Here is a 26,759-nt window from a genome sequence, read left to right on the forward strand (position 1 = left end):
CGGGGCAAGGCCGATGGGCTCTGAGACTCTTCCAGAGTCCTGAACTCGGGCTGGGAGACCCGCCTCTCTCGGCAGTGTTGGTGGGGTGAGCCTGCACGGGGGCTGACGTGCGGGGAACGAGGGAGCCCACATGCCGACGGAGGCTGGAGAGCCCCGCCAGATGGCCTGCGGTCGGCAAGAACTCCAGGCCTACGCCGGGTCTGTGCACACGGAGTGTGTACACGTGTGTGCTCACATGTGCACATATGTGTGCCTGCGTGTCTCCACAGGTGAGTTTCCCAGCTCTGTCCACCGAAACCAGAGTTGGGGGATGAAGACACACCTAGCACCCAGATCCGGACATGGACGCATCCCCTTTAAAGGAACCAGGGCTGGACCACCCAGGTGACTAAGGCAATTAAGAAACCTGCTCTTGATTTTGACTCAGGGCACGATCTCAGGGTCCCGGGACCTGGCCCACATCAGGCTCCGCGCTCAGAGGGAGGTCTGCCGGAGACTCTCTCCCTCTGCCCCTCCTCCCACCTCTCTCTCTCAAATACATACAGACATCTTTTTTGTAAATTAAAAAATCAAAATAAATGAATAAAAAGAACCAGGGCTCATCAAAAACAAGGAAAATCTGAGAAACTATCACGGTCCAGAGGCGCATAAGACCCGATGACTACCTGACGTGTGGCATCCCAGGTGGGGTCCTGGAACCGAGAAGGACTTTAGGGAAGGAAATTCAACTAAACCACGGACTTAAGTCGGTAACCGTTTATTAATACTGCTTCATCAGTTGTGACAGATGTGCCGCAGTAATGCGGCTAACAGCCACGGAACTGGGGACGGGTGCGTGGGATCTCGGATCATCTACACAGTTTTTCCGTAAATCTGAAACTTTTCTCAAAGAAAAAGTTTATCGAGTACAAGGCAGAGGTGGGAAAGCCCAGCTCCTCCCAGGACGACCGATGTCGGGGCTGGAGCGGGGAGGGTGCCGGCTGAGCCCGGGGCATCCCGCTCCACCAGAATGCAAGAAAGCAACGGGACAGAGGACACAGCCTGGAAGGACTGTGGACAGCTCTGGGGCAATGTGAGCACTGAAATAATCAGGGAGAGCAGGTTGTTCTTCTTTTTTTGTTGTTTTTTTTTAAAGGTGTCCTTGAGTCTGTCCCAACGTGGAGCTGGAATCCTCACTCTGAGGCGGCGGCAACGGAGGCCAACCAGGGACGGTGAGGGGAGGGCCTGCCAGGGTCTCCCCACGGACTGCCTCCTAGCCGCAAGGGCAAAAGCAGTAACCGTCCAGTGGCGACATCACACAACACCTGACCAAACTAAGCAGGCCAACTGGACCGGAGGGACAGTACACCCCTCCGACGGGGGACCCTGAGGGACACACCCACCCCACTGCTGTGTCCCAGCTGGGCCGCAGACGCTGACGCCATCAGGAGGAACCGTCACCAAATCCAACAGGAGGAACACACGCTTTCAAATGTTTCTACCAAAATCTATACAGAACTTGCCAAAACCCCAAAAAAACAGTCCAGTCAAGAAATGGGCAGAGGACATGAACAGACATTTCTGCAAAGAAGACATCCAGATGGCCAACAGACACATGAGAAAGTGCTCCACATCACTCGGCATCAGGGAAATACAAATCAAAAACATAGTGAGATCCCACCTCACACCAGTCAGAATGGCTAAAATTAACAAGTCAGGAAACAACAGATGTTGGCGAGGATGCGGAGAAAGGGGAACCCTTCCACACTGTCGGTGGGAAGGCAAGCTGGTGCAGCCGCTCTGGAAAACAGCATGGAGGTTCCTCAGAAAGTTGAAAATAGAGCTACCCTACGACCCAGCAGTCACACTACTGGGTATTTACCCTAAAGATACAAATGTCGTTATCTGAAGGGGCACATGTACCCGAATGTCTATAGCAGCAATGTCCACAACAGCCAAACCCGGAAAGAACCTAGGTGTCCATCAACAGATGAACGGATGAAGAAGACGCAGTCCAGACACATACACAGGGGAAAGTCAGCCGTCAGAAAGGATGGATACCCACCATTTGCATTGACATGGATGTGCTGAGTGAAATAAGTCAGTCAGAAAAAGACAATTATCATATGGCCTCACTCATATGTGGAATTTAAGAAACAAGACAGAGTTTCACAGGGGAAGGGAGGGAAAAATAAAATAAGACAAAATCAGAGAGACAAACCCTAAGAGACTCTTAACCATGGGAAACAAGCTGAGGGCTGCTGGAGGGAAGGGGGGAGGGGAGGGGTAACGGGGGATGGGCAAAGAGGAGGGCACGTGCTGTGATGGGCACTGGGTGTTACAGGCAACCATGAATCACGGACTACCTCTGAAACTAAAAAAAAAAAAAAAAAATTTAATTTCTAAAAGGAAGGAAACTATTCCTATAAAAAAAAAAAAAAAAAAAAATCAGGAAAGCCAAAGGAAGGCTGTGGAGCTGCTCCAGACCAGAGGCGGCCCCAGAGGCAGGAACTCTACCACCTCGTGCCCAGCCCTGGAGAGCAAGGCCATCAGGGACACGCGGGGTCACCAGCAGGCCCGGACTACAGTGGAGATTACAGCCCCACTCGCTGCTGAGCCCGGCAGGCTGCAGTCTGCACCCACGGAAGGGCACCCCGCCTTCGGAAATGCATGTTGAAGCATCTGGGGTCAGGGGCCATGATGTCTGCAAAAAATACACACGTGGACCTGCGTGTGCATACGGAGGACACAGAAAAGCAGACACGAACCAGCAAGTCGAGACAAATCGATGTGGCGGGTATGAACCCATGCATCTGGCGAGGCGTAGACCAGTAGTCCCGCTATTTCTGTGACTTGTCTATAAGTCTGAAATCATGCCCAAACAAAGCGTTTTTAAAGAAATTATGCAAAGTCCTACTATGCCTTTTCTTTTCTTCAAGAATAACATTAAGAATATGGAAAGGCAAGTGAGAGGTTGCGGAAAAATATTCGCAAACTATGTATTTGATGCAAGATTTATGGCAAAAATATATGAAAGGAACTCCCATCTACCCAATAATAAAAAGACACACAAACCAAAACACTGGCCCGGACACATCACGAAGGACGAGTAGGGAAGGCCGACAAGCACAGAACACGTACTCATGCCTGGTCATCAGGGAAAGGCGAATTAGAACCATGTTCACACCCAGGAGAAAGGCTGAAGCTAAAAAGACAGACAAAACCAGAAGCTGGTGAGGCGTGGAACAGCCGTCCTTCACAGACAGCCGCAGCGCAAACACTTAGGAGAAAAAGGCTGTGCTTGGAAAGGCAGCGTGGATCTACCGAGGACCCGGAACATGGGCCCACGGCCCTCGGCAACAAGAAGTGAAAACGTGGGTCCACAAAGACTTGCCCCAGAGCGCTTTATTAATTAGCTGGAGAAGCCCACCCACAGTAACATGAAAAAAGAAATTTGCAAACCACATTATCTGATAAAAGAGTAACACCCAGAACACGGAGAGAAGTCCTGAACCCTGCAACAAGCAACAAACCACCCGACCCAAAACCAGGCAAAGGACTCGGGCAGACACTCCCCCAACGAAGATACAGGCCAGCAAGCTGGCGACAAGGTGCGTGGCAGCACTGACTGCCACAGAGACAAATCCAAACCACAGTGCGACACCATCTCACCCCATTCACACACCGTTTTCAACAAAGCCAAACAGGGAGGGCTGGTGAGGCTGCAGAGGAAGCAGAACCCTCGCGCAGTCGGTGGGAACATAAATGGATGTGGCCACTGTGTAAACCAGTGTGGGGCTCCTCAAACCACGAAAAATACAATGACCACACGAGCCAACAATTCTGCTTCCGCTGCCCAGGAGGGCCGAGTGGAGGGTCTCGAAGGGATACGTGTGTGCACGTGTCCGTGTTAGCGTTATCCACAGCATCTGGGATGGGGAAGCCACTCTGGCCCAGCCACCGACGGCCAGACGCGCAGAACTCCGACGCGCGAGACAGCCATCTTCAGCCTTGAGAAGGAGGGTGGTTCTCCAACACGGCACACGGTGAAAGGGCCCTAAGCACGTAAGTCCGAGTGGAAGAAACCATCCACGAAAGGACAAATACTGTATGATTTCACAGGACGTGACTTCTGGGGATGGACGAGATGACGGCCCCACAACACATGTGAACGCACCCGATGCCACAGAACTGTGTGCTCGAGAAGAGTTAAGATGGAAAAGTTTGTGATACGTGCGTTGTTTCCACGAGAAAGAAAAGACATCAGGGGGAAAAAAGTGAGAAAGCCACTGCACTATACCCTTTAAAACTGTTTTAGGCTGTGTGAATTTCTTAGTAAAATAAAATATTTTTGAAAAAGCAAACCAAAAAAACAATTTTCAAAAAGTGAGTAAGTTGATATCTTTCCTAAAGCCGTAAGGGGAGCCCAACATTCAGGACAAAGCAGAAGACTCGGCCGCAGACCCCCTCTCCGTCAGCGTCCACCCGCATGTGCGGGGGCACTCAGCCCCGCTGGCTCCAGGAGATGAGGCCAGAGCCTGGGCTGACCAGGTGGAAAGGCGGCCATGCGGTCTGGAGGCCAGCGTGCTCCAGGGGACCAGCCAGGTTATCCTCAGAAAATTCCAGAAAACCCTCAAGACTTTTGTATTTCCAAGTTCTAAATGTTGAAATGTACATCATTTTCAGAATAAATCAGGGCATAATATTCATGTGCCAAATACAGAACATCAAAATACTCGGCTCTGAGGACCAGGCACCTGGCAAACACTCTGACTTTTGTTATATGGGCTTGTTTCGTCAGAGAACATTAGAACATACATAAATAATAAATGAGCTAACATTTACCTTCTAGAGATCTGGAAGTTATTTTGCTATGTGACTCCACGAAAAGGACTGTGTTATCCCCTGGCAGGCCCCTGGGGATCTGCACTTATTTCTCATCTAAAAAGGCACCGAAGACTCTGGGTCTGGTTGTTTTCACAGCTGCCTTCATTCTGTCATTCTCTCACGATCGAGGGTGTCTGCTTTGTCAACGTTACCATCAGCCAGCACTAAGGGAGCCCACACCTCTCTGCAAACAGGCCGCCCGATACGGGCACACCGCCCCCACACGCGAGCACACTGCCCCCACGTACCCCACCTCCCAGAGGGGAGAAGGGCTTCCTTTGGCTCTTGGCAGCAAAGCCAGAGACAAACGACAAAGGGCTTTAGCTGTTCCGGCTAACTAAAAGGTGTGCAGACGTCACAACAGATTACCAACAAGGAGCGTGTCTTCTCAGTCTTTCTAGTCTGTTTTGCATGACCAAAATACTCAGGACCCAGAAACTGCTCTCGGACTCAGGTGACTGGAAACTCGGAAACTGGAAACCCTCTCAGCCCGGCGGTTTCTCCCCATCTGCCACTTGCAGGGGCGAGCCTCACAAGGGGCCTCAGGATACAGAAGCCTCTGGCTCCTGGTCTGACACGCCGGTGCCACAGGCCCGTTCTGTTACTTCACGCATCAGCCATAGAAGGACACGAGACCTAGGGAATACATCTTGAGAACAGGTCTCGGCAACAGAGGCGGCATCCATGAGGGAGAACGCGACGGCTCCCCTTGTGCGGAAGACCTGGCCCAGAAATCATTTCCCAAAGAAAAACACATTTATGTTTTCGGCTCTTCTACTTCTGATTCTGTAAAGCACTTGAGAAATGGGTGCGCAGGCCCACTGGACACTGGGCGGCAGCGGACAATCTGCCTCAGTCTTCTGGTGTGACCAGGGCACTGCGGCAGCAGCCCCATCGTCCGGGGACACGTGTGGGACCGCTCACAGAGGCAGTGACGGGCTGTCAAGGACCGAGTGACAGGAGCCAAGGGACAGGGGGCGGAGGAGCGGAGGCAGGCACCCCGCCAGGTCCAGGCTTCTCTCTCCCTTCATATTTGAAATTTTCCATAATAAAAAAGTTAAAAGAAGAAAAGATCATACGTGCCACAACGTCCACAGTCATCACAGCAGACGACGACTGGAATTTGCCTCAAAATAAATCAGAACGGGTTGTAGGAGATGGTGTGGACCAAACAGGACTATGCACGCGGCTGGCTGAGCTAGCTGGTTCATTTTCCTATGCAGTCTGCCTCAGTTTACCTGCGAAGTGCCCACCGGGGGAAGCTCTCCCACAGGGACAGGAAGGGAGAAAGACACGCGGAGGCGGGAAGCCAGTGAAGCACGTGCTCCGTGACCGCCCGCAGAGGAACCCGGGCCGTGCTGGCTGCGGCTGTCCCCCACAACCCAGGCCACACCCCCAACTCACGGATACTCCTGGGGAAGGACAAGGGCCAGGAGCGCCCCTGCGCCCTCCCCTCCAACGTGGACACCCATCCGACTCAGGCCTAACCCCGGGGTGCGCGGCCCCCTGCTGCTCCACGCACACAGCAGGCGTCTGTGCGGACCACCCCCTCGTGGCTGCACTGAAGAAAGCACAGCCGATGGCCACACCACGGCATCCAACATCCTGTGTCAGGAGAGACCTCCATGCCACAAAGAACACGCCGCCTTCCAAAAGCTCCATGAAGCTGCAACACGTGGCAAAGCCACCTGCATTGGGTAAGCGTTTCCGGGAAGGGCGAACAAATAACAGAGCGTCACGTGACCCATCAGTTTCCACGTACAGACCCCGTAATGTGGGCAAACTGTAATCTAGCGTTCGGAGGGAACTCTCCCCACGGACGCGAGACCCGGGGGCGCCAGGCCCACAGGCAGCTGGGCCAACTCCTCCCTGTCTCCTTCCCCGGGCAGCCCTGGGTGCCGGCCCCGGAGTCCCTCCCTCCTGATATGGTCCCCTCAAGCCCGGGGCGCCCACCCCATGCCGCCACACGCGCTCACACGGCCACATCCGGCTGCCTTGTCTGGTAGTAAATAAAGAAGAGCAGAGCTGCAAACGACAGCCTGACTGCGACGATGGTGGCCGCTGCTCGGGCACAGTCAGGACGGCTGCCCCTGGACCTGCTCACCTGCTCGGGACTCCGGATTGTGCCGCCCTGAGCTGTGCACGGCTGAGGGCAGATGAGAACGCAGAACAGCACCTCCGCTTGGCACCGCCTTCCCCCTCCTAAGGCTTGCCCCAAGACCGTCCTCAGCCCTGGCCTCCCAGCAGCAGCGCCACGACGCTGGCCAACCGGTCCTCAGGCAGGTGCCTTGTCATCCTTTTATTTCAAATCGACATGTTAAATTGACATCTGCTTTTGGAAACAGAAGACCAAATCTTAAGTACAGCCTGATTTGAAGTTTCCAAAGCAGCCCCATCAGTGATGTGAACGTCGCCTCTGTGCTACATGCTGAGTCCCAAGTAACATGGGGCGGAGGGACTCCAACCCCCGCGCCATCCAACGCCTGCAGTAACTTTCGACTCTTCCAAAACGTAACTCCTAACAGCTACAGTCTGGCCAGAAGACTGGCCAGTAGCAGGAACAGTCGACGAACACGTTTCGTAAGTAGTAAGTGTTATATGCTGTGTTCTTATAATAAAACCAACTGGAAGAAAGAAAATGCCATTAAGGAAAATCATAAGGAAAAAACACACTTACATACTGTATTTACCAAGAAAATCTTTTTTTGGTTGTAATGGCCCTGTGCAGTTCAAACCTGTGTCACTCAAGGGTCTTCTGTCTTCTTCCAAGTGAACCGTACAGACTCTTACTTAGTTATGATACAGACACACCAAGGTCACGGTAAGAAAACATGTATCACTTGTGCAGATTCAAGCTTTACTAAGGATCATATGAAAACTACATTAAAGTAGACTCATTCTTTAAACACTTACCGATGCAATATTTGTGAATCAAGGCTATCATGCGTGCCTACTGAGCTACTGATTACCGTCGGCCAGCAGAACAGTCTGTGACCAGAAAGACAGGAAATGACTGTGACAAAGCTCTACGACTAGGAAGAAGCTGTTTCTGTGATCCCATGCCGCACATGCTGTCCACACAGCTGATTGCAACTGCACTAAGTTATTTAACAGAAGCGACGCTGGTGGCGACTTTGTTTCTCCTCGGGGCACAGAGCCCAGGGCCCTTCTCACCTTGCTGTCCACTCCGGGAGGGCTGTTGAACACGTACTCCAGCTGAAAGACGATGGCAAACGCAGGGTGACGGACCATCTCAGGGAGTCGGAGGCGGCTTCTCAAAACCAGAGCCTGGTTTCCAGAGCTGTGTCAAGAACAAGGAACAGCGGCAGATCAGGCAGGGCTCCCACGGCCCTCTACCCACCGCGGGATGCTGTCTGTGCCCACAACAATGCCGCTGAGCTCTGCTGGGTGTCCAGCCCCCAAGGTAGCTTCCAAACCAGAGCCTTTCTAGGTGCCTCAATCACTCGCTCCAAATCACCAGAGCTTATGTCAGAAGGACGGCCAATATGTCCAGGTCTCCAGGGAGGCCCGTCCTCCAGGGCCAGTCTCTGCTGGCTTCACACGGGCCACCCCTTGGAGCGCTCTCTGATTCTGACTTGGGAACACAGGACTGAACAGAACGACAGTATTTCCCGCCTGCTGGTTCCCTGCCATCTGTGACCCTGCTCGCAGGGTCGGTGGTAGAAAGCATGCCAGGGTCTCCTCAGACCTCAAGCAGCCACAGCGGGAGGCACCTGTCATGCTAACTCCAAACTGTCACAGCACACATCAGGACTTTTCCAATGGGACATCACTGAGGTCTGCTCCTAATGCGCAGAAGTCAGCAAGAGGAAACAGAGGCACCAGGACAGAAGCCCCGGTGGACGAGTGCATACTTTCCATGCAAAAACAGCTCCACCACACTTTGACCCCCAGCTACACGCACCCTCGTATCTCCCTGTTCCATGGGGCTACACATCACACCCTAGTGAGCATACCTGGCCTTGGAGGAGGAGCCGACTTTCCTGCTGAAACTGGCAGAGCGTGTCAAGGCCACGTCCAGCTCGGGCACCAGCACCACCACCTGCGGCCTCTGCACGAAGCCCAGACCGTTGTGCACGCCCACGCACAGGCGGCGCTCCAAGATCTCCAGTGCACTGCTGTCCAGCGGAACACCCCCCTAGGAAAGCACAGGGCACGCAGGGTCAGCCCCTGGGCTGAAGGGCAGAGGCTCCCAGGGGAAAGGCAAGCAGAGAGAAGAAACTATAATGGCCACCCCAGGTATTTCCGGATCAGAGGGTGCCCAGCGAGAATGCGTCCAGGCAAATGACAGGCAACTCCAAGAACCGCTGGCCTCTGGGCATTTTCTAGGCTGCTGTGGGTTTCCTCACATGGCACGGCCTTCTCTGGGCTATCCACCCCAACACGCCCTCCCCCCAGGTGTGGGGAGTCCTCAAACGCGTGCTCAGGTTGCCACGGCTGAGCACAATTCCCAAGATGCAGCAAACGTGAGCCAGTGCAGGAGCCCATGGCCCCTGAGGCGCCTCTGCCCGCCTCCAGACTCAGACTCCGGAGGAAGCTCGGGGCCGAAGGGGCAGCAGGAAGAGGGAGCGTATGGACGCGTAAGTCATAAACCAATAAACACAGAATCTGCCCCAAAGTGATCGCTGGATATTAAAGTGTTTCATCTTAAGAAAAAAATGTACAGGCACTTTAACAAATGAGCAAGGACAGTCCTCCAGGCGACTACTGTTTATTAAATTATGTGATCGTGGCGAAATGATGCCTGAATCTTCAAGTTTTCTTCATTGCTCCTTAATCACGCTGAACAGACCCAACGCCTGTTCGTCTCGGGATAATGAAAATGGAGCGACAGAGACAGGCGGGTAGCTGCCAGCTGGATGGCAACTAAAGACAAAGTAGTCAAGAGACACAGTAAAGCGACTTTTATGGGAAAACGTAAAACCCAACAACGCTAACCATAAACCACCGCCTCCCTCACGCAGTCCGCACCCAGTAGGAAGGGCAGGGCGGGAGCCACAGCGGGACAGCGCTCCGCCAGCCCCTGCTCTGTGCTCCTGTTTCGCACGAGACCTCATACGGCTACCTGGTCAGGAATGCGCAGAGAGCAAAACCAGCCCGTCTCATAGAGGAGTGCACGTGTGCACATGTGCCTGTGAGCGTACTGCACGCATATGTGTGTGTGCGTGTGTGTACCTATGAGTGTGCATACACGTGTGTGCGTATCTATGACCGTGTGTGCGCGTGTGTTCCTATGAGTGTGTGTGCATGTGTGTGTGCATGTGCATGTGTGTGCGTGTGTGCGATCCACGCGTATGTGTGGATGTGTGCGTGTGTGTACCTGTGAGCATGCCTGCATGTGTGTGTGTGTATCTGTGAGCATGTTGCACCGTGTACGTGTGCGTGTACATGTGTGTGCATGGATGTATGCGTGTGTACCTGTGGGCGTGCGTGCATATGTACGTGTGCATGCATGTGTGTGCGTATGCATGAATGTGTGCGCGTGCATACCTGTGAGCGTGCATGTGTGTGCGTGCACGCGTGTCCATGTTTACCTTGAGCGTGCGGTCACGTATGCGGGTGCGTGCATGTGTGCACATGTGTACCTATGAGTGTGCGTGAACATGTGTCACTAAGACCCTGCTCACCTCACACACTGCTAGGATGGGCTCCTGCTGACACAATCGCTCACTGTCACCACGAAGAAGCGCAAAAGACCTGCGATGGGCCGACCCTGATGCACTTCGTTCGGGTGCAACGGTGAACCCAGCCATTACCCTGTCCTCCTGGTACAGATACTCCACAGAGGGACGGATGATAGAGCAACGACCAGGTAAGGAAAGCAGGTGCTCTCGGGGACAGCCAAGCACCGGGAGAAAGGAAGCAGGGGGACACCTGGACAGAGCCTGCTGGAGGAAGGGGCTGTGGCCTTAGCCACACACTCAGGTGGCCTGTCAGGGTGGTCAGGTTTGCACCAAAACCTGAAGCCTGAGGGGAGCCAAGCAAGGGTCTGGACACAGAACACACAGGAAAGTGAGCTACCAGTCCCAAGGCCAAGTGGGGACAAGCTGTGGCCCATGACCACCAAGAGTTTATGGCAATGTGTCACGTAGGCAGGCAGAACTGGACCCTGAGACAGGGACCCCTGCCACAGAAAGCGGGTCTGCGGGGATAAAATGACTAAGACCTCTAGTCATGTCCTTGGAGTCAGCCAAATATCTTGCTAATGCTTTTTGTAAATGCAGATTATTTTACTGGTTTCCTTATGCTCATTTGGTGATTTAATATACTTTTAAGTGAAGGCTGCTTTAATATATAATGAAACTAACGTTAGGGTCTCGTGATAACAGCACCTTCGTCCCACCAAGGCTAATACAACAGGCTAGGTGTCCCCCACGAGCCACTAAAGGTGGGAGCACACAGGACCGCCTGCCCTGGTGGTATCTAAGGCTGGCAGCTTCCCCACCTCTGGCCCCCCTGCATCTCCACGGCTCAGAGGAAGCTCCACCAGGTGAAACAGTACCTCCCGGAAGTGATCACTGATAAGGAGTTCCAGAAGCTCTTCCTCAAACTTCTCCAAGGAAGGGTACAGCGTGAAGAATAAATCATCCAAGTACCACGTGACGGCCTTCTGAAGGCGAGGCTTTCGGAGAGCGTCCCCTGAAACAAGAAGGGGGCTCGTGGAGCACGTCCGTGGCGACAGGACCACAGAAGCATCGAGGGGCTCTCACCCACCGAGGTCCAGGCCATGGTGCTGGGCCCTCCAGGCAGAGAAGAGACCACAGGAACAGCACTCAGACCGAACGCTGAATCAGAACCCACCTCCGTTCACACCGAGACGCCAAGCAGATTAAACAAGCCCAGATTTCATTTACAGCCCGATTCCTTCCCCCACCCTCCTCCAGGAACACATTTTATAATTCAGCAATCCAAAGAACACAGATCAGAGAATGCAGGGTGACATCTGTTCCTATCAGCTCGGTTTCCCTGAATCACTGCCTTCCTCTCTAGCAAGAACAGAGCCAACGATGCCATTTCTTATTTTTGTACGTTTACCTTGAACCATTTGGAAACATGCAGAAATACTCATGAGCACATTAAGCCAACAAGCAAAAACACCGTCTGGGCTGACACCACAAGAGAAGAGTCCCCGTCCGGGGCAGGGAGGGGACGCAGCCCTGACTGGGAGCTCTGTGAGGACAGAAGGGGACGGTGGCTCCCAGCACACGGCTCGGTGCCCAGCCCAGAGCAGGTGCACCAACACTCCGCAGTGAGGGGCGTGGTCAGGTCTACAATGAGCCTCCCGCTGGCTCGGGCGCCACGGCAGGATAAAGGCCAAGCTGACCGCCCCCCCACGAGCACGCAACCCGGGCTCTGCCCTCCTGTGCCCGTCACTGCTCTGCTGCCCTATGTCTCTTCCCAAGCTTTACCCATAAGAAGGAAGGTACAAAGTCTTGGATTTTAAGAGCGGATTCCAAAGTCAGAGAAAGGAAACAACTGCCGTGAGACTGCGCAGAGCCAACGGTGGTGAGAGCCCTTTGCCGTCCTGCCGGCGGTAAACCTGCAGCCAGAGGCGATCCCAGCTTTGCCTCTGCGGGCACCAAGGCCCGTAAAACTATCCACTGCCGCCTTCTGCCCCACTAATTCCACTTTCTGAACCTGTTTAGCAAAATTAATCAAATGCAGAGGCAAAGCATTGCATACAAGAATACTCATTAAATGTTATTTACAACAGAAAAAAAGAAACAACCAAACGCTCACCAGCAGGGAAATGTTGAGCCAATGACTGTGCCTCCATATAAAATGAGAAGGAAACTCACATTGTCAAAGATTATTTAGTAATTGAAAAATAATCACACTATTGTAGGTGAAAACAATACACCTCACACCATTATGAGATCATCTAATGCCAGTTCTACCTGAAAACCTGCGCATTTACACGTGCGCATGGACACATACGGGAAGTGATCACAGATGACTTTATTTCCTTCTTTCTGGCTTCCCGCACCTTCCCCATCACAAACAGACATTGGATTCTGCGTAGTTCAGAAATACGCATGTGCTTCCTTTCTAAACTTAAAAAGCAGTGTTTAAGCAGCTCCGTGGAGAGTCAGAGCCTGCCAGCACACAGGGCAGGCACAGTTACTCACCACGGCTGAAAGTTAAAAACCACCCAAACGTCCATCAGGAGATGAACGGAGGAGAACAAATGTGGTCGATCCACACCCACGATGTCAGCCTTCTAAAGGACGGCACTTCGGACACTTGGATGGGCCTTGAGGACATGGGACAGTCACATACAGGGCAAATGCTGGACGATTCTGCTCACAGGAAGCACTTAAAGTAGTAAAATCAGAGACAGAGAGTGGACGGGCGGGCACCAGGGGTTGGGCGCAGGACGGGCGGCAAGTTTCCCGGGCGCTTCGCAAGGCGAGAGGTTCTGGCGGTGGACAGTGGTGGCGGCTGTACAGCCCCGGGAATGCCTTCGTGCCCCCCAGGTGTGCGGTGTAAAAGGTCTACGTAACCACAACTGCTCGTTAAAGAGCAGGAACAATGAAGTCCGACCTTGCAGGAAGTGGTTCATCAAGTGTCTGAGGCCCGACCTGAATTAAGACCCTCATCAGGGCGCCCGGGTGGCTCAGTGGGTTAAAGCCGCTGCCTTCAGCTCAGGTCATGATCCCAGGGTCCTAGGATCAAGCCCCACATCGGGCTCTCTGCTCCGTGGGGAGCCTGCTTCCTCCTCTCTCTCTGCCTGCCTCTCTGCCTGCTTGTGATCTCTCTCTGTCAAATAAATAAATAAATTAAAACCCTCATCAGAGGAGGAGGACAGAAGAGGCAAGAGGGAGGAGCTAAGGTAGCGCGCGTCCCCCGCCGGGCGCATCCCCTGCACCAGGGCTCCGCGGAGCCACAGGCCGCAGCGGCAGGACCACCTGCCCCGCACCAGGTCCCCCACTGTCGGGCCCAGGGGCCACACAGCTCATGGGGCTTCAGAGAGGACGAGAGAGATAGGGTGGCCAGAGCCCTCAGGGCAAAGGGAAGGAAGGAGCGGGGACTGTCTCCAAACCAGGGCCCGTCTGCAGGAAGAGGACAGGCCCAGCAGACACGAGCGCCTGCTGGGGAGAGCCGAGTCCACCGTCCGCGGCAGGCGGAGGGAAGCGCGTGTCCTGCAACAACGGAGGATAGCACGGCGGTCACGCGCACTCTGCGGCCGGGCCAGGGGGTCCGTCCCAGGTTCTAAACCTCAGTGTCCTCAGCTGTGGAAGCCAGGACGGGGCTACGCAGACAGAGCTGACAGCATCCACGCGTGCTCCCTACAGCAGCCGGGAACACGTCATGGCTTCCACGGAAGGCACACACAGACACACACATCTCACCAGATCATCCTAAATCTCAACACAGCCCATCCCCGTACATTCTATTCTCTTTATTTCACAAAAGAGAACCAGGGCTTGGACGGGCAAAGTGACGGGCCCAAAGCCGCCTCACCCACAGAAACGCACGTGAGGGAGACTCAGATTTTTAAGCCACTAAGCACATGTCCACAAACGAGCAGGAAAGCATGGTGAGAACTTCAGGGAGTGAGCGGATCTGCAAATTCAGAACCCACATGTAGCGAGGACGGGCCACGCTGGGAGCCGTGGACTCAGGCAGGACCCGGGGGGCTGGCCAGTGGCGGCCCTTACACAGACGGGGCGGCAGCAGAGACAGACACGCTTGCACGTGTGCTGGGACGACAGCCCATCCCGCAGGGAACCCACTCACGTACAAAAACTAAAATATTGGTGGGCAAAGGCTACTTCCCAGACTGATTTCCCACACGCCGGCTTCACAGCTCAAGGGGACAGTGCAGGGGTGAGAGCAAGATCCAGGGGTCCGGAAGGTGGCAGAGCCCCCTGCTTCTAGCAGAGGCCTTCGCCAGGCAGGAAGCAGGCTCTGCACAGCCCACCCCCATGACAAGGTGGCCCCCAGGCCCACAGCCATCAGTAACAACAAAAGGAGTCAAAACCTTGGTCTCCAGAGAGGTGAAAAGTGAGTCCCACACGCCGAATAGGACAGGGACAGGGACAGGGACGATCACTCTCCCCCCAGGAGGCCAGACTGAAGAGCCACATCTGGGCTGGGCAGAAATTTCAGATCCTGAGAGGTGCCCCAGGGTGGCATCTGGCCGGCCTTCCCCAGGCCATGTCTGGAGAACGGCACAGGCTCTGGAGAAGGGCTCTCCCTCAGGAGACGGAGCGGGCCTCCCGAGCTGCCGCGGCAGGGGACGGAACCCCCGAAGAAAGAACAGCAGGTCCCAGGGCTTGGCACGTCCTAAGTTCTGGGCACTGAGCTGCCCCAGCCCATTCCTTTGCCCCCCAGATGCATCTGCAGGGGCAGGTCCCAAGAATGTCCCCATCTTACGTGGAGCCTGTCCCCTGACCACTCCTGCACCCCCACGGGGCAGCTTCGCCATCTGACACGCCCCCCCTCACTCACCACCCACCCTCCATGACCAGGACTGACGGAACCGCAGCAGAGCTGACCTCTGGGGGCACTCCTGGCCCTCCCGCTCTGCGACCAGGGCTAGCTTTCCCACGTTTGTTGCCCAGCTTGTGGACGGGAATGCAACCCCAAAAACAGCACTGCTCCAACAGGAAAGCAGACCCCCTTCCCCCAGGGATCCCCACACGCACCGCTGAGAAAACAGGGTTACAGGCGCAGAGCAGGCAAGAACCCCCTGGAGTACCGTCCTCTAGGGAAGCGCTCAGAAACACCCCCACGTGCCCCATGAGCTCCCCACAAAGTCCTAACACGGTCCGCAGCTTCCCAGGGGCGCAGCTCTCCCAGAAGGGCATTCGGTTCCCCTGACCAACAGCGCCGCAGGAGGGATGACAGAGTGAGAGGCTGACAGCGCCGCGGGCAGGAGCAGAAGGGCGTCTGAGCCGTCCGCGTTTCTAAAACACCTGTTGCCCTTGATGGCAGTGGTGAGAGGACACGTCCGCCCTTGCTTCAGCCCATCAAGATGTGAGCTTCCACCCAGACCCCCAGGCTGCGCCCTCTCCCCGGCTGGGGGCCTGCGCACCCGAACCCACAGAAGAACCACAGATGAGCCCAGGCATCGGAGAACCCGGGAAGGGATACGGGGCAGTGGTTTGCTCTGGGGCGGTTCCCTGGGCGGTGAGACTGGAAGGAAGGACTTTCCGCCAAGATTCCTTCGTCAGGTTAAAACTGCAGCTTGCACAGGGAGGACACCAGCTCTGCTCCTGCCACGCCACCCCCACCCCTGCGTACCGGCAACCTGCGCTCACACAGACCAATCCACAAGGCAAATCCCGGCGAGGACCTGAGCAGCCCCCAGAGCCTGGGAGACGCACCCCACAGCCGGCAGGGTGCTTGGACGCCATCCGCTGGAAGGAGCATCAGCAGGTCGGGGTGGGGGAAGCAGCATTTTCAAGGACACCCCAGGGGACTCCTGAGCAGGGACTCGGGAGGACCATGTGGGACGCCAACCGGGGCAGGCCGCCACGCGGCAGAGCGGCGGGCCCAGTTCCGACAAAGCACTTCTCCGGACACTCGGCTGAGCTCTGGGTTAGCAGGTGAGGAAGCGGGGCTGGACCCAGCGCCCGCACCAGGCGGGAGGACCCACGGCAGAGGCCGCTTCAGGCGATGTCGGCATGAGCAGGCCTGCAGGACGGCAGGCAGCCAAGAAGGAAGGACAGCAGACGCACATCACTGGGGCAGGCGTTCAAAGTCTCGGCAGAGCTCAGAGCGAAGTGAGGCTGCAGGTCGGGGAAGAAACGCCTCGAAGGCCCCGAGTGAGGAAGACGGGCACGTGGGACGGGCACGTGGCGAGGACAGCGGCCTTTCTCTGCCTCTCTATGGGCCACATGCCGCTGCCACCACAGTTCCTGGGACTCCCCCGAAGCACCACAGCCAGCCATGGATGGCAGCCTGCGGACGTGAGCACGGAAGACCGAGCTTTGGTTCAGGTCACCCCGGAGGCCTCGTCCACTCTCAGATGCTGCCAGTCCACGGCTCACTCCCACCAAGCCCACGACAGACAGCTGTGGCCAAGCGTTCCGGACGCTCCAGATGCCTGGATGGTGTCGGCCAGCTCGGGGGAACGTGAGGCCCTCCGCTCTCCTCCTGCACTAGCAGCCCTGCAGGACCCCTGCGCCCCTAACCAGAAGCCTCCCTTGGGACTCCGTTCAGTCCTGGCACTGGCCTCTGGCCTTCAGGTCCAGTTCCAAAAAACAGGCTTCCCGCTTCATTCATGACGAAGCTCCCAACACACTCGGACACTTTACGCAAGGCTCTGGCCCTGCCCCGACGCAGGAGGCGCGCTCTGAGCCTTGCCCCAAACGAGAGAAGTCTCCCTGGTCCCCACCTCCCCAGACCTCCCCCCACCACGGCCGCAGCAGCGGCAGCCGCCGGGCACGTGACTGGCACACAGACCTGCGGCCCCGAGGGCAGGCCAAGGAGCCCCGGCGGAGCCTGGCTCTGAGCGAGGCATGGGGCTCCTGCAAGGGGCGGCTTTGAGGAGCACGTGAGCACTTACCCGGGGCCGACGCACAGTCCAGGCCTGTCAAACCGAAGCCTGCGGAAAGGTCAGAACCAGGCAAGGGAGAGAAGACCAGGAGAGGGAGGCTGCGTGGCTTTCCTGGCTGCAGAAGAGGTGGCGGGTCGGCAGCACCTGCTAATCTGGACGGGTTCGGAGGGCTTCCCTCTAAGAGCCGCTCGCGGGAAAAGGCCCCCCTTCCTCCTGGGGAGCAACAAAGAGCCCCGAGAACAGCCCCAGCTAGGACCTGTCATTTCCGGTCACTCCCGGGTTGAAAACAGCTCTTCAGAAGTCAGTCCTCACACACAAGTCTAAGTGGCAGATGCGGGGGGAGGCTGGGGACTGTGCCGATGTCCGTGTCCTGGCCGTGACCTTGTGCTGCAATTTTGGGGAAACTAGGCAAAGGACACGCAGAGTCTCTCTGCATTATTTATTAGAACCGCATGAGAACCTAGAGCGACCCTGATAAAAATTTCCGTTAAAAACAACTCAGCCCTCCTATATCGTGGCCTTCTACAAATGAACAAACACCTGTGTCCCCCCCGTACGGCACCAAAATAAAATCAGACCCTCTGCACACTGCAAGTGAGTCCCACCGCTGAAGCCGGCACCGATCCCCGCCCTGGCACTTTCAGGGCTATAAAATGTGACTCAGCAAAGAAACCCTTTTCCAAGAGTGAGTCACAAAAGCCCAAGAGACACTGGGCAGGATTTCCAGCACAGACAATAACCGCATCCACACCGCGAGCTACAGATCAGCCTGGCGTCCTGCTCGTCAGGGGAGGGCAGAGCACATGGGTTTCTTTTCTCAGATGGTCGCCGGGGGACGCGGTAAGAAGCTGCCATCCGGTCCGTTCTCCCCGAGAAGAGGGAGTGTGCTCCGGCCTGTCGAAGCCAGTGCTCCCAGCGGCCCTCCCAAGCACGTCGCGGCTCCACACCCAGGGTCCCGGTCATCAGATTTTCAACAACATGAGCGGTCATCAGTGCTGCAATCTCTCAGACACTGCCCGCATCCAGTGAGCGTCCCAGTGACCAACCGGCCACTCCACAGAGGGGAAGGGCCAACCAGAAGCCACTGGGGTTCACATTGCTTCCAAAGGCATGACCTTCAAGTGGGAGGCACTGGAATCACACCCCCCCACCCCCGTCTCTAGCTGGAGCCTTGGATTCCCCAGAGATACCAAGAACAACGTGGGTGGTCGGAGCTGCCCTTCTGCCCCTGCCGTAGTGACACAGAAGCTGCGGCCCTTCCAGGTTTTATCTGCAGCTCTGCAGACCCCCGGGGGCAAGTGTCACAGAATGATGGACACACCTCAGGCCCCAAAGACAATCTCCCACCCAGAACCTCAAGTCACAGAGTCGTCGTAAGCGGACTTGAAAGCTGGTGCACACTAGGTTCCGGACATCAGCGTGCAGTGTGGCGGGACTCAGAGGCCCCCCGGCTGATGAGGCCGAGGTCTCAGCACCAGACGCAGGTTGTCACGCTGTTCTCAACGTCGACGGCAATAACATGCGGCATGCCGTCCCCCTGACCCTCCTTCCCCCGTGAGAGAACACAGGCAAATGACAGAGGGGCTGTGGTGGGGGCTGCTGGAGCTTGGTAAGCCAGGGCAGGTCTGAAGCCGGGACCCTCTTCGGACCTGCTTCTGTTCACTGTTAATTTATCCTTCCTTGTGCCTCATCATCTCTACTCAGGAACACGGAGAAACATGACGTCATGATGGCGACAACCAGCACAGGCCCATCCCGGAAATTCCTGAACTCAGATAACACCGTCTGCGTCCCAGCACGGACCAGAACACCAAGCCATGTGCAGGGACCCCTTTACTGAAAACATTCCCCTACCGGAGCCGAGCGACCTCTTTTCTTTGGGGTCTCGAGTGTTTCTGATCTAAGTGAAAACTCGGCACACCCACGCCCAATCCTGCTCCCCCCAGGATGGAACAGGGAGGGAGCCCCCCAGACAAGAGGTTCCAGCAGAGCCAGTGGGGAAGGACCTATGCAGCCCCTTCTCCTGGACTCCTCAGACAGCCAGACAAGAAGCCTCCGGAAGGGCCCAGAAGGGGCATGAGGCCCAGGTCAAGGCCCATCAGCAGGCCCGAGAGCAGAGCACACCTCTGCAGTGATCTCAAGGTAAAGGCGTTGCCCCTAACCCCCCGCTGGAGAATGAAGTCCTAAAACACACCAAGACAGAGCTCTAAGACTCTCATGTGGATTTTGGTTTTTGAAAAGAATCCAGCATTGCACACCCACCGACCTCCGCATCCAACGATGCCGTCGCACACCCACGCTCACAGCAGCACCACGACGACAGCACAGGCAGAACAACCCAAGTGCCCGTGGACGGGCAGATGGAGAGACAAGATGTGGTCCCTCCACACAATGGACTATGATTCAGCCTTAAAAAGGAAGGAAAGTCCCAAACGTGATCCAACAAGGCCGGACCGTGAAGACACGACGCCCAACGCAGCAAGCCGGTCGCCGAAGGGCCAGCACTGAGCAGCACCCTGGAGGAGGCGCGTTCCCAGAGATAGGAAGCGGGACGCGGGGGCCGGGGCTGGGGGAGGGGTGCGGGAGCTATCGTTTCAGTTTGGGGACATGAGAAAGTTCTGGAAGGGGATAGTGGAGACGGTTGTACAAGTGGTAGAAGTACTTACAGCTGCTGAAATGCACACCTACGAACGGTTACAACAGTCAGTGCACGTTATGTCTACCTCACAACTTAATAATAATAATAATCAGGCCCCTGGTACGGTCCGATAAGGGTGAGAACTAGCAACGTGGCTATCCCGGCCTTGTCACAGAGACACCAACTCTCTGACTTACAAAAGCACTCCCCAAGACAGGGCAGAAGTGACTTGAGGGGTACGAGACCCTGCTCAGAAGGGACAGCAGGAGAGACAGCACTGCCCTGCTCCCTTCCTGCCCCTCCCCTACCCCCTCCCCCTCGCCCCTCCCACCACCACCCTCCCGGGCCAGCCCTCCGCACACCAGAGCCTGCCTGACTCTGGCGAGGTCTGACCATCGACTCGCACAGACTCACCGGCTGGAGAGTCGGAGCAGCCCTTACCCTTTTCTCCGTGAGCTGGAAGGAGGCCAGGTATGTGCTGCACACCAGACACCAGAAGGTTCTCGGGAAGAAGATGGAACAGAGGCTCCAGGAGCGGGTGCGGCCTCAGCGCGTACTGGAGGCTGCAGCCCTCAATGAGGGTCACGTGCTTGTTCTCTGGGGGAGAAAACACCTATGTGACAGTTGGAACCAAAGGCCATTTCGGTCAAACCAGAGGATGAACTGCGCCTCTAAGAAAGAAACACCACAAGCCGGAAACACATTTTTCGACAGAGAAAGGGGAATTGCTCTGTCAGTTCAGCCACAAAGCAAAAAAAGAATCAGTCCTTAGTAACTGTCTGCTAGAACCTCAGGGGCACAGATATTTGCTTTTAATGCAACTTAACCAAATCTCTGCTGCTCACCTCCCCCACCCGCCGTGTGGTGAAGTCCAGGTCCTGGTCCCCGTCATCAGAGGGGGGCTAGAAGGCACCCCGGGCCTCAGCCAGCCTCCCTTTCCCACTCAGCAGCAGGACTAGACCCGGGTTGAGGGGAGCCTCTGAGAGCAAGACACAAACCCACGGATACCCGTAGCACAAGGAAGAGCGGACGGAAGCCCAGGACAGATGCACATAGCGGACAGAGAGCAAGGGGGGGGTGGAAGAGGGAGAGCAACCTGGACAAAGAAGCAGCTGAGGAAGGCCCAGACACAGAGCTCAGGGAGACGGAGGGAACAGCACCCACAGAAGCTGGGATGCCAGAAGAGGGAGACTCGGGACCACAGGGCCCCGGGGCTGAGAGGAACCCGTGACATGCCCTCTACTCATCTCCACCAGAGAGTCTTGCTGGGGCTTGATTTCTCCCACTGACAGGGGCCTCACCAACTCCTGAGGCACACTACATGATTTCATGAGAAAAGAATATGACTTACTGCACTCGTTAGAAAAACATGTTAATGAAAACTGTATTTTTCATTCCTAACCACTACAAAAATGGGGTCTGCTTACTTTAAAATTTTAAATGCCCTGAAAGGCACCCTCCTGTGTGGCTGGCTGGTTGGAGACACTGGCTGGGCCTCCATGGAAGGTGAGCAGGAGAAGTGTTACACACCAGCCCCGGGGCCCAGCACCGCAGCTTCCGGGAGCTCAGCCCACAGCTGCGTGGACACAGGTGCAAAAGCGCAGCCGTCCACACCAGCGAGGCTCCCAACCTCGGTGCCCCGGGTCCACCCAGTGCCCACTCGCAAAGCCACTCAGTCAAGCACAGAACACACACCTGACAACATACCACGTGGCTGTGCGAAGAACGGGGGGGGGTGGTGTTTAACACCAAGAGAAGACCTTCTAGGGTGAACCATTACAGGGAAAAGCAGAGGGAATAATGAGAGTGGGACAGGCACCTCTGCTTCTGTCCTAGTACGAAGACCCCTCTGTCGCCCCCTCCTCCTGGGTCCAGGAGACTCAGAGAGGCCACCTAGGGCACCAGGGAGGGAGCAGAGCAGTGGGGGGAAGAGGCCTCACTGAACCTTTTCGTGCATTTTATACCTTTTAATTCTGAATCATGTGAACGAATCGCCTATTCAGGCAAGAAATGCATACGTTTCTGGAAATGCCCACGAGGAGGTGGGCCACCACCCATCCCCACACAACCTTCCCAGCTGCCCCGGGCAAGGTGCTGGTCGTGCACATCCCTCAGGAGGTCCTGGTCCTGGGGCGCCCGACTGGCTCAATCACGAACACAGGTGACTCTTGATCTCAAGGTCGAGCGTTCAAGCCCCACGGCAGGTGTTAAGTCCACTTAACATAAAATTTAAAATTTCAAAAAAAAAAGTCCTAACCCTATGGGAGCTCCAGGACATGAAATGCTGGCAAAATGCTGGCAAAATGATGACTGGACTCAACTGACACATAACCTAAGAGCCAATCTTCATCAGTAAAAGTAAGCTTCAGATACTCCCCACTCTGCCATGAAATTTTCACCAAATTCAGCAGGCCGTGGAAGGGCTGGGGTTGGCTCGATTTTTAACTCAGGCCACTAGGCACGCTCAAAATTCCCATCACAGAATCCAAGCGACAGCTCAGACACAAAAAGTCACCCTCCCAAAGAGATCCACCGCCAACCACTGGACCCCTCCACACCCACATCCCTCGAGGAGGAGGACGCGGGCATCCCTGCACGACAGTCCGCAGTCGGGCACAGCTGGACAGCCTGGACGAGCTGGAAAGAACCAAGGGCCTCACAGCGAAAGGTTTCTGGTGCCAGCGTGGCCTCTGACACACAGCAGCTGCTTCCTCTGGTGGATGAGGGCCCTGCCCCAGAGGCCAGAGGCGGGCAGACCTCCCATCGGCCAGTTCTGGGGCCGCCTCTCCCGGGGCCACCGGCGCGAAGCAACACCCTCCCCGCAGCCTAGCGTGTTACGGCTCCAGCTGCGACACCCTCTGCCCTAATCACTAAATAGAGGAGCTGAGCTGACAAAGATTCCTGCTGAGAAAGAGCGAGAAGGACTCAAAGCGGGTAACTGTCGGGAAACCATGGGGAGGCCGGGCAGGCCGCACGTCTTACGTTCCACGGGGTCCTGGAGCAGCGGGTGCAGGAGGGCGCGGGGGGAGCCATGGTACAGCCGCAGCCTGGAAAACAAGCCCGCAGAGCGCACGTCAGCCCGCTGCCTCGGGCGTCGCAAACCTCAGCCATGCTTCTCACGCTGCACCTGCCAGACCTTCCCCACCGCCGCACCACGCCTCCTGCGCAGGAAGGACGCGGCCCCCAGCACTCCTGGCCAGACACCCCCAGCGCACAGACAGACAGAAACACCACCCCAGGGAAACCTATCATGTCAGCGAGCCGAAGCTGCGAAGCCCCGTCCAGAGGGACAACGTGAACTTCAGCCCCCGCAGACGGGGTGACACGCTGTCTTCTCCGTCCTGCTGCGTCCAGCTCCTGAGCGGAGCCTGGCACCGATGCTGAACGGATGCCCCTGCTTATGGGGTGTCTGTTCGTGAAGAACGTGTTATCTAGCGCCCACGTAACCTCGCTGATGTGGCGAACAAAGGCAGAAGAGAAATAACTACCTGCAGCCCACTGACAAGTCCTCGAAATAGCAGAGTGACCGTCCTCTAGGGACACAGCTGCCTCCATGTTAATACTTTGCTGAGGGCAAAAGGCCATGTTTGCCCGACCCCCAGGATGCTGTACGTCTACTTCAATGTAGAAAAATTCCTTCAGAAACTTCTTTATCTGTTGTTGATCATCCCCAAGCATCTGACCCACCGACAAACACCTGAAGGGCCTCAGGACCAGGTTTTATTAGACGGTAATAAGTGACCTTTCCCCAGCAAGAGCTAGTCCCCTCGAGGTCCCGGGAATCTTGCTTCCCAACTCCTTAGAGACTCAGGCGCTCCCTGACCCTCCCAACTTCAGAGCAGATGATGGGCCACTCCCACGACCCCGGGGGAACTCTTTCCGCCCATGGGTCCCGTCACAGTGCTTTAATAAAACCACCTTTTCGCACCAAAGATGTCTCAAGAATTCCTTCTTGGCCGTCGGCCTCGAACCCTACCGTTGTCCCTACATCACTTACAACATGCGTAGCGCTCTCTCTCACGCCCAGAGTGAATCACTCAGGAGTTTGGATTCCGGCCCTAAACCCCACGGCAGTAAGTGAGAGCCCGCCGCCATCGCCTCCCACGGCCAGGGCCCGGGCCAGCCCCACGCCAGCCGACAGGACACTCCCCGGCTCACTCAGAAATGGCCAACAGTGACTCGCACGGTACACACTGCTCGCAACAGACCACACCACAAGCTGCCAGTCGTGACACTTTCTGGCATGGCCCGTGGTGAGCAGTTACGTCTCCACCAAACGATGCCGGAAAACCCCAAGGAGGAAGGAAACGAGGCGGGTACCGCTTGTCCTGGGAGGCAGAGGCCGGGGATTCCAGCTTGTGGCCGAAGAGCCGGAGAATTCCAAACCCACACGACAGCGCCTGGAGGGAGCCGTCCTGCTTCAGGCCTTCGGTGACCACCTCGACCACGGCCACCACGTTAGGGTGGTTGAAGGATGTGTGAAAGTACACGGGCTGCAAAACAGAAACCACAACTCAGGTGACGGACTCACCGTCCACCAGCTGCACAGAGAGTACAGGAAAGGTACAGGCGCCCTTGCTCTGCCATCGTGAGAACGCCACAAGTGTGTGGCCGCGTGGAACCCTGCGTCCCTTCCAGGGCGTGGCAGGAGAGAAGAGGCACAGCACGGTAGCTCCCTCGGAGTCAAGAACATTCCAGAGCCCCCAACATCAGACTACTAGCTTCTGCTCCAGGAGCCTCCCACCCACAGAAAATGCCGCCAGCAGGCTCTCTCCGCGCCACCCCACGGCCTGGCGAGGACCCAACCGCTGCACACACACGTGCGGACGCACACACAAGCACACATGTGCACCACATGCAGGGCACACACACACGCACATGCGTGCGCACAACTTCACAGAGCACTCATCGCACAAAGCTGCAGCTCGACGCGCCAGTGCGGGCTCTCACCCCGTGCCATGCGGGACCAGCTAAACTAGCTCTCGCCCAGCCAGGCAGGAGCCTTCGATTTCCGCAGATGCTCCGTAACCACCCCCAGTTCAGAGCCCAGCTAACACCTTTTTATGACAAAATACCACCTTGACATCATTTTCTTACAGGACCTTTTTTTTTTTTTTTTGGCTGTAAGCCGAGCAGATGGTGCTCAAGTCGCTCTTAAAAGGCTTCCCGCCTGTGACGTTCCCACTCCCTCAGGTGCACATACAGCCCCCGCGGGGCCCCGGCCCTGCCCGTCACCGGGGGCGGTGGAACATGTCAGACCCCCGGCGTCCAGCCTCACGCAGTGCAGGCTCCTGTGAGCGTGCGGGGTACGGAAGCACCTCCACTCTCTCTGCTCTGCGGTTTCCTTCCACCTCACAAGGCCCTGTGCGGCTGCTTTCATTTAAACTAACAGACGTACGTCGTGGCCGTAGAAGATGGGGACAGGGCGCTGCCAGGTTTTGCAGAACGAGCCTAGACGGAGGCGCTGAGCTGTGGTTCTGGACACAGAGGGGTCCCCGGGACCGCGCCCGCACGGAGGGACAAGCAGGGGTGCCAGGTCACCCACTGAGCACAGAGACTACCCCCCCACTCCCACCCCGGTCAGGGAGCAGTAAGGCTGGGCCAGGCTGGGTCTGTGAGGACATGATTTAAACGTGGACTAATCCCCCATTAACGAGTCATTACCACAGTGTCACCAGGAAGACGTCCACTGTAATCACAGACTGTCAGCCCAGGATAACAGAGAGACACATTAAAACATCAGCCATGAGATATAAATCGTTATTCTATTATCTTTTATTGCAAAATGATGAAATAATGACCACTTACAGCTGACAGGTGGTTGGACCAAAAGAGAATTATGTTTCTATTTCCGAGACTCAAGAACTGTTTTCGAAAGCCCTGCTGTAGAGTCGGGTCTGTGCATGTCTCACCTCTTGTATTTATACCTGGGCTCCGCCGTGTTAGGAACCCCAACTGCGTTCCTCTTGGCAGTGAAACAAATACCTTAAACCCTGATGCAAAGCCACAGTCATCACCCACTTAGAGGTCACCTTGAAATTGTTCTGCCTGGAGGCCGTGCATGGGACCAGCTGCTTCCGATGTCCCAAGGTTAATCTACGGCTCCTTCCTCTCTCTCCTGTTTACCCCCAAAAACAACTGTTCTGAGGCTGAACAACAAAGCCAGAGCCCGCTGTTGTCTGCAAAGACCCCGTCCTCAACCAGGAGGGTCACCGCAGGAAGTGCCGCAGCCTGGCCTTGACCCAAGGTCTGAGGGGTGCTACCGTGAAGGGTACATGCTCTTCTCCAAATGTAACATACGGACCCTTCAGTGTGAGAACAGCAAGGTGCTGAACTCACCCTCAAGCTCACAGTGAAAGGTAAAGGCTAGATTAGGCAGGTATAAAACACAAACCCTGCTCAGGACCAACCAGAAGCATGTGGAAGTAAGAGCCTCCCAGAGGCCAGAGCCCAGGGCAGCTCTGCAGCCTTGTAGGAAAAACCCACCAGGCCCCAGAGCCACCTGCGCTAAGCCCCGGGCAGCAAAGCCAGGGATGCCGGACCCGCGCGCCGTTCCCACTGCTCCCGGGCACGTGCCGTCAGCCCACAGACCTGGAATCAGTGCCCAGGAGGAGTCTCCCTGGGTGACTTCTCTCACCCCCACAGGAAGGTCACTTTCTTCCCACCCCATTCTGCCTATAAAAGCCTTTCACTCTGTCCAGCTCCCCAGAGCTCCTTTCTATTTGC

General features: G+C 56.1%; 1 protein-coding gene across 12 annotated transcripts in view; it reads right to left on the minus strand.

The window, feature by feature from the left end:
- NPHP4 (nephrocystin 4) overlaps window positions 1-26,759 on the minus strand; it is a 106,826-nt gene that overhangs the window by 62,604 nt on the left and 17,463 nt on the right. For 11 of the 12 annotated variants that reach the window (XM_059374242.1, XM_059374243.1, XM_059374246.1 and 8 more), the window contains 6 exons: window positions 24,354-24,526; window positions 23,016-23,080; window positions 20,475-20,630; window positions 11,390-11,526; window positions 8,844-9,025; window positions 8,041-8,167 (listed from right to left, as the gene is read on the minus strand). In XM_059374242.1, coding sequence (XP_059230225.1) covers window positions 8,041-8,167; window positions 8,844-9,025; window positions 11,390-11,526; window positions 20,475-20,630; window positions 23,016-23,080; window positions 24,354-24,526 — 840 coding nt within the window. The remainder of the gene's footprint in view (window positions 1-8,040; window positions 8,168-8,843; window positions 9,026-11,389; window positions 11,527-20,474; window positions 20,631-23,015; window positions 23,081-24,353; window positions 24,527-26,759) is intronic. The other variant, XM_059374247.1, reaches the window with a different exon arrangement.

This window comes from Mustela nigripes, chromosome 14 (genome assembly GCF_022355385.1).
Source record: "Mustela nigripes isolate SB6536 chromosome 14, MUSNIG.SB6536, whole genome shotgun sequence".
NCBI classification, from domain to species: Eukaryota; Metazoa; Chordata; class Mammalia; order Carnivora; family Mustelidae; genus Mustela; species Mustela nigripes.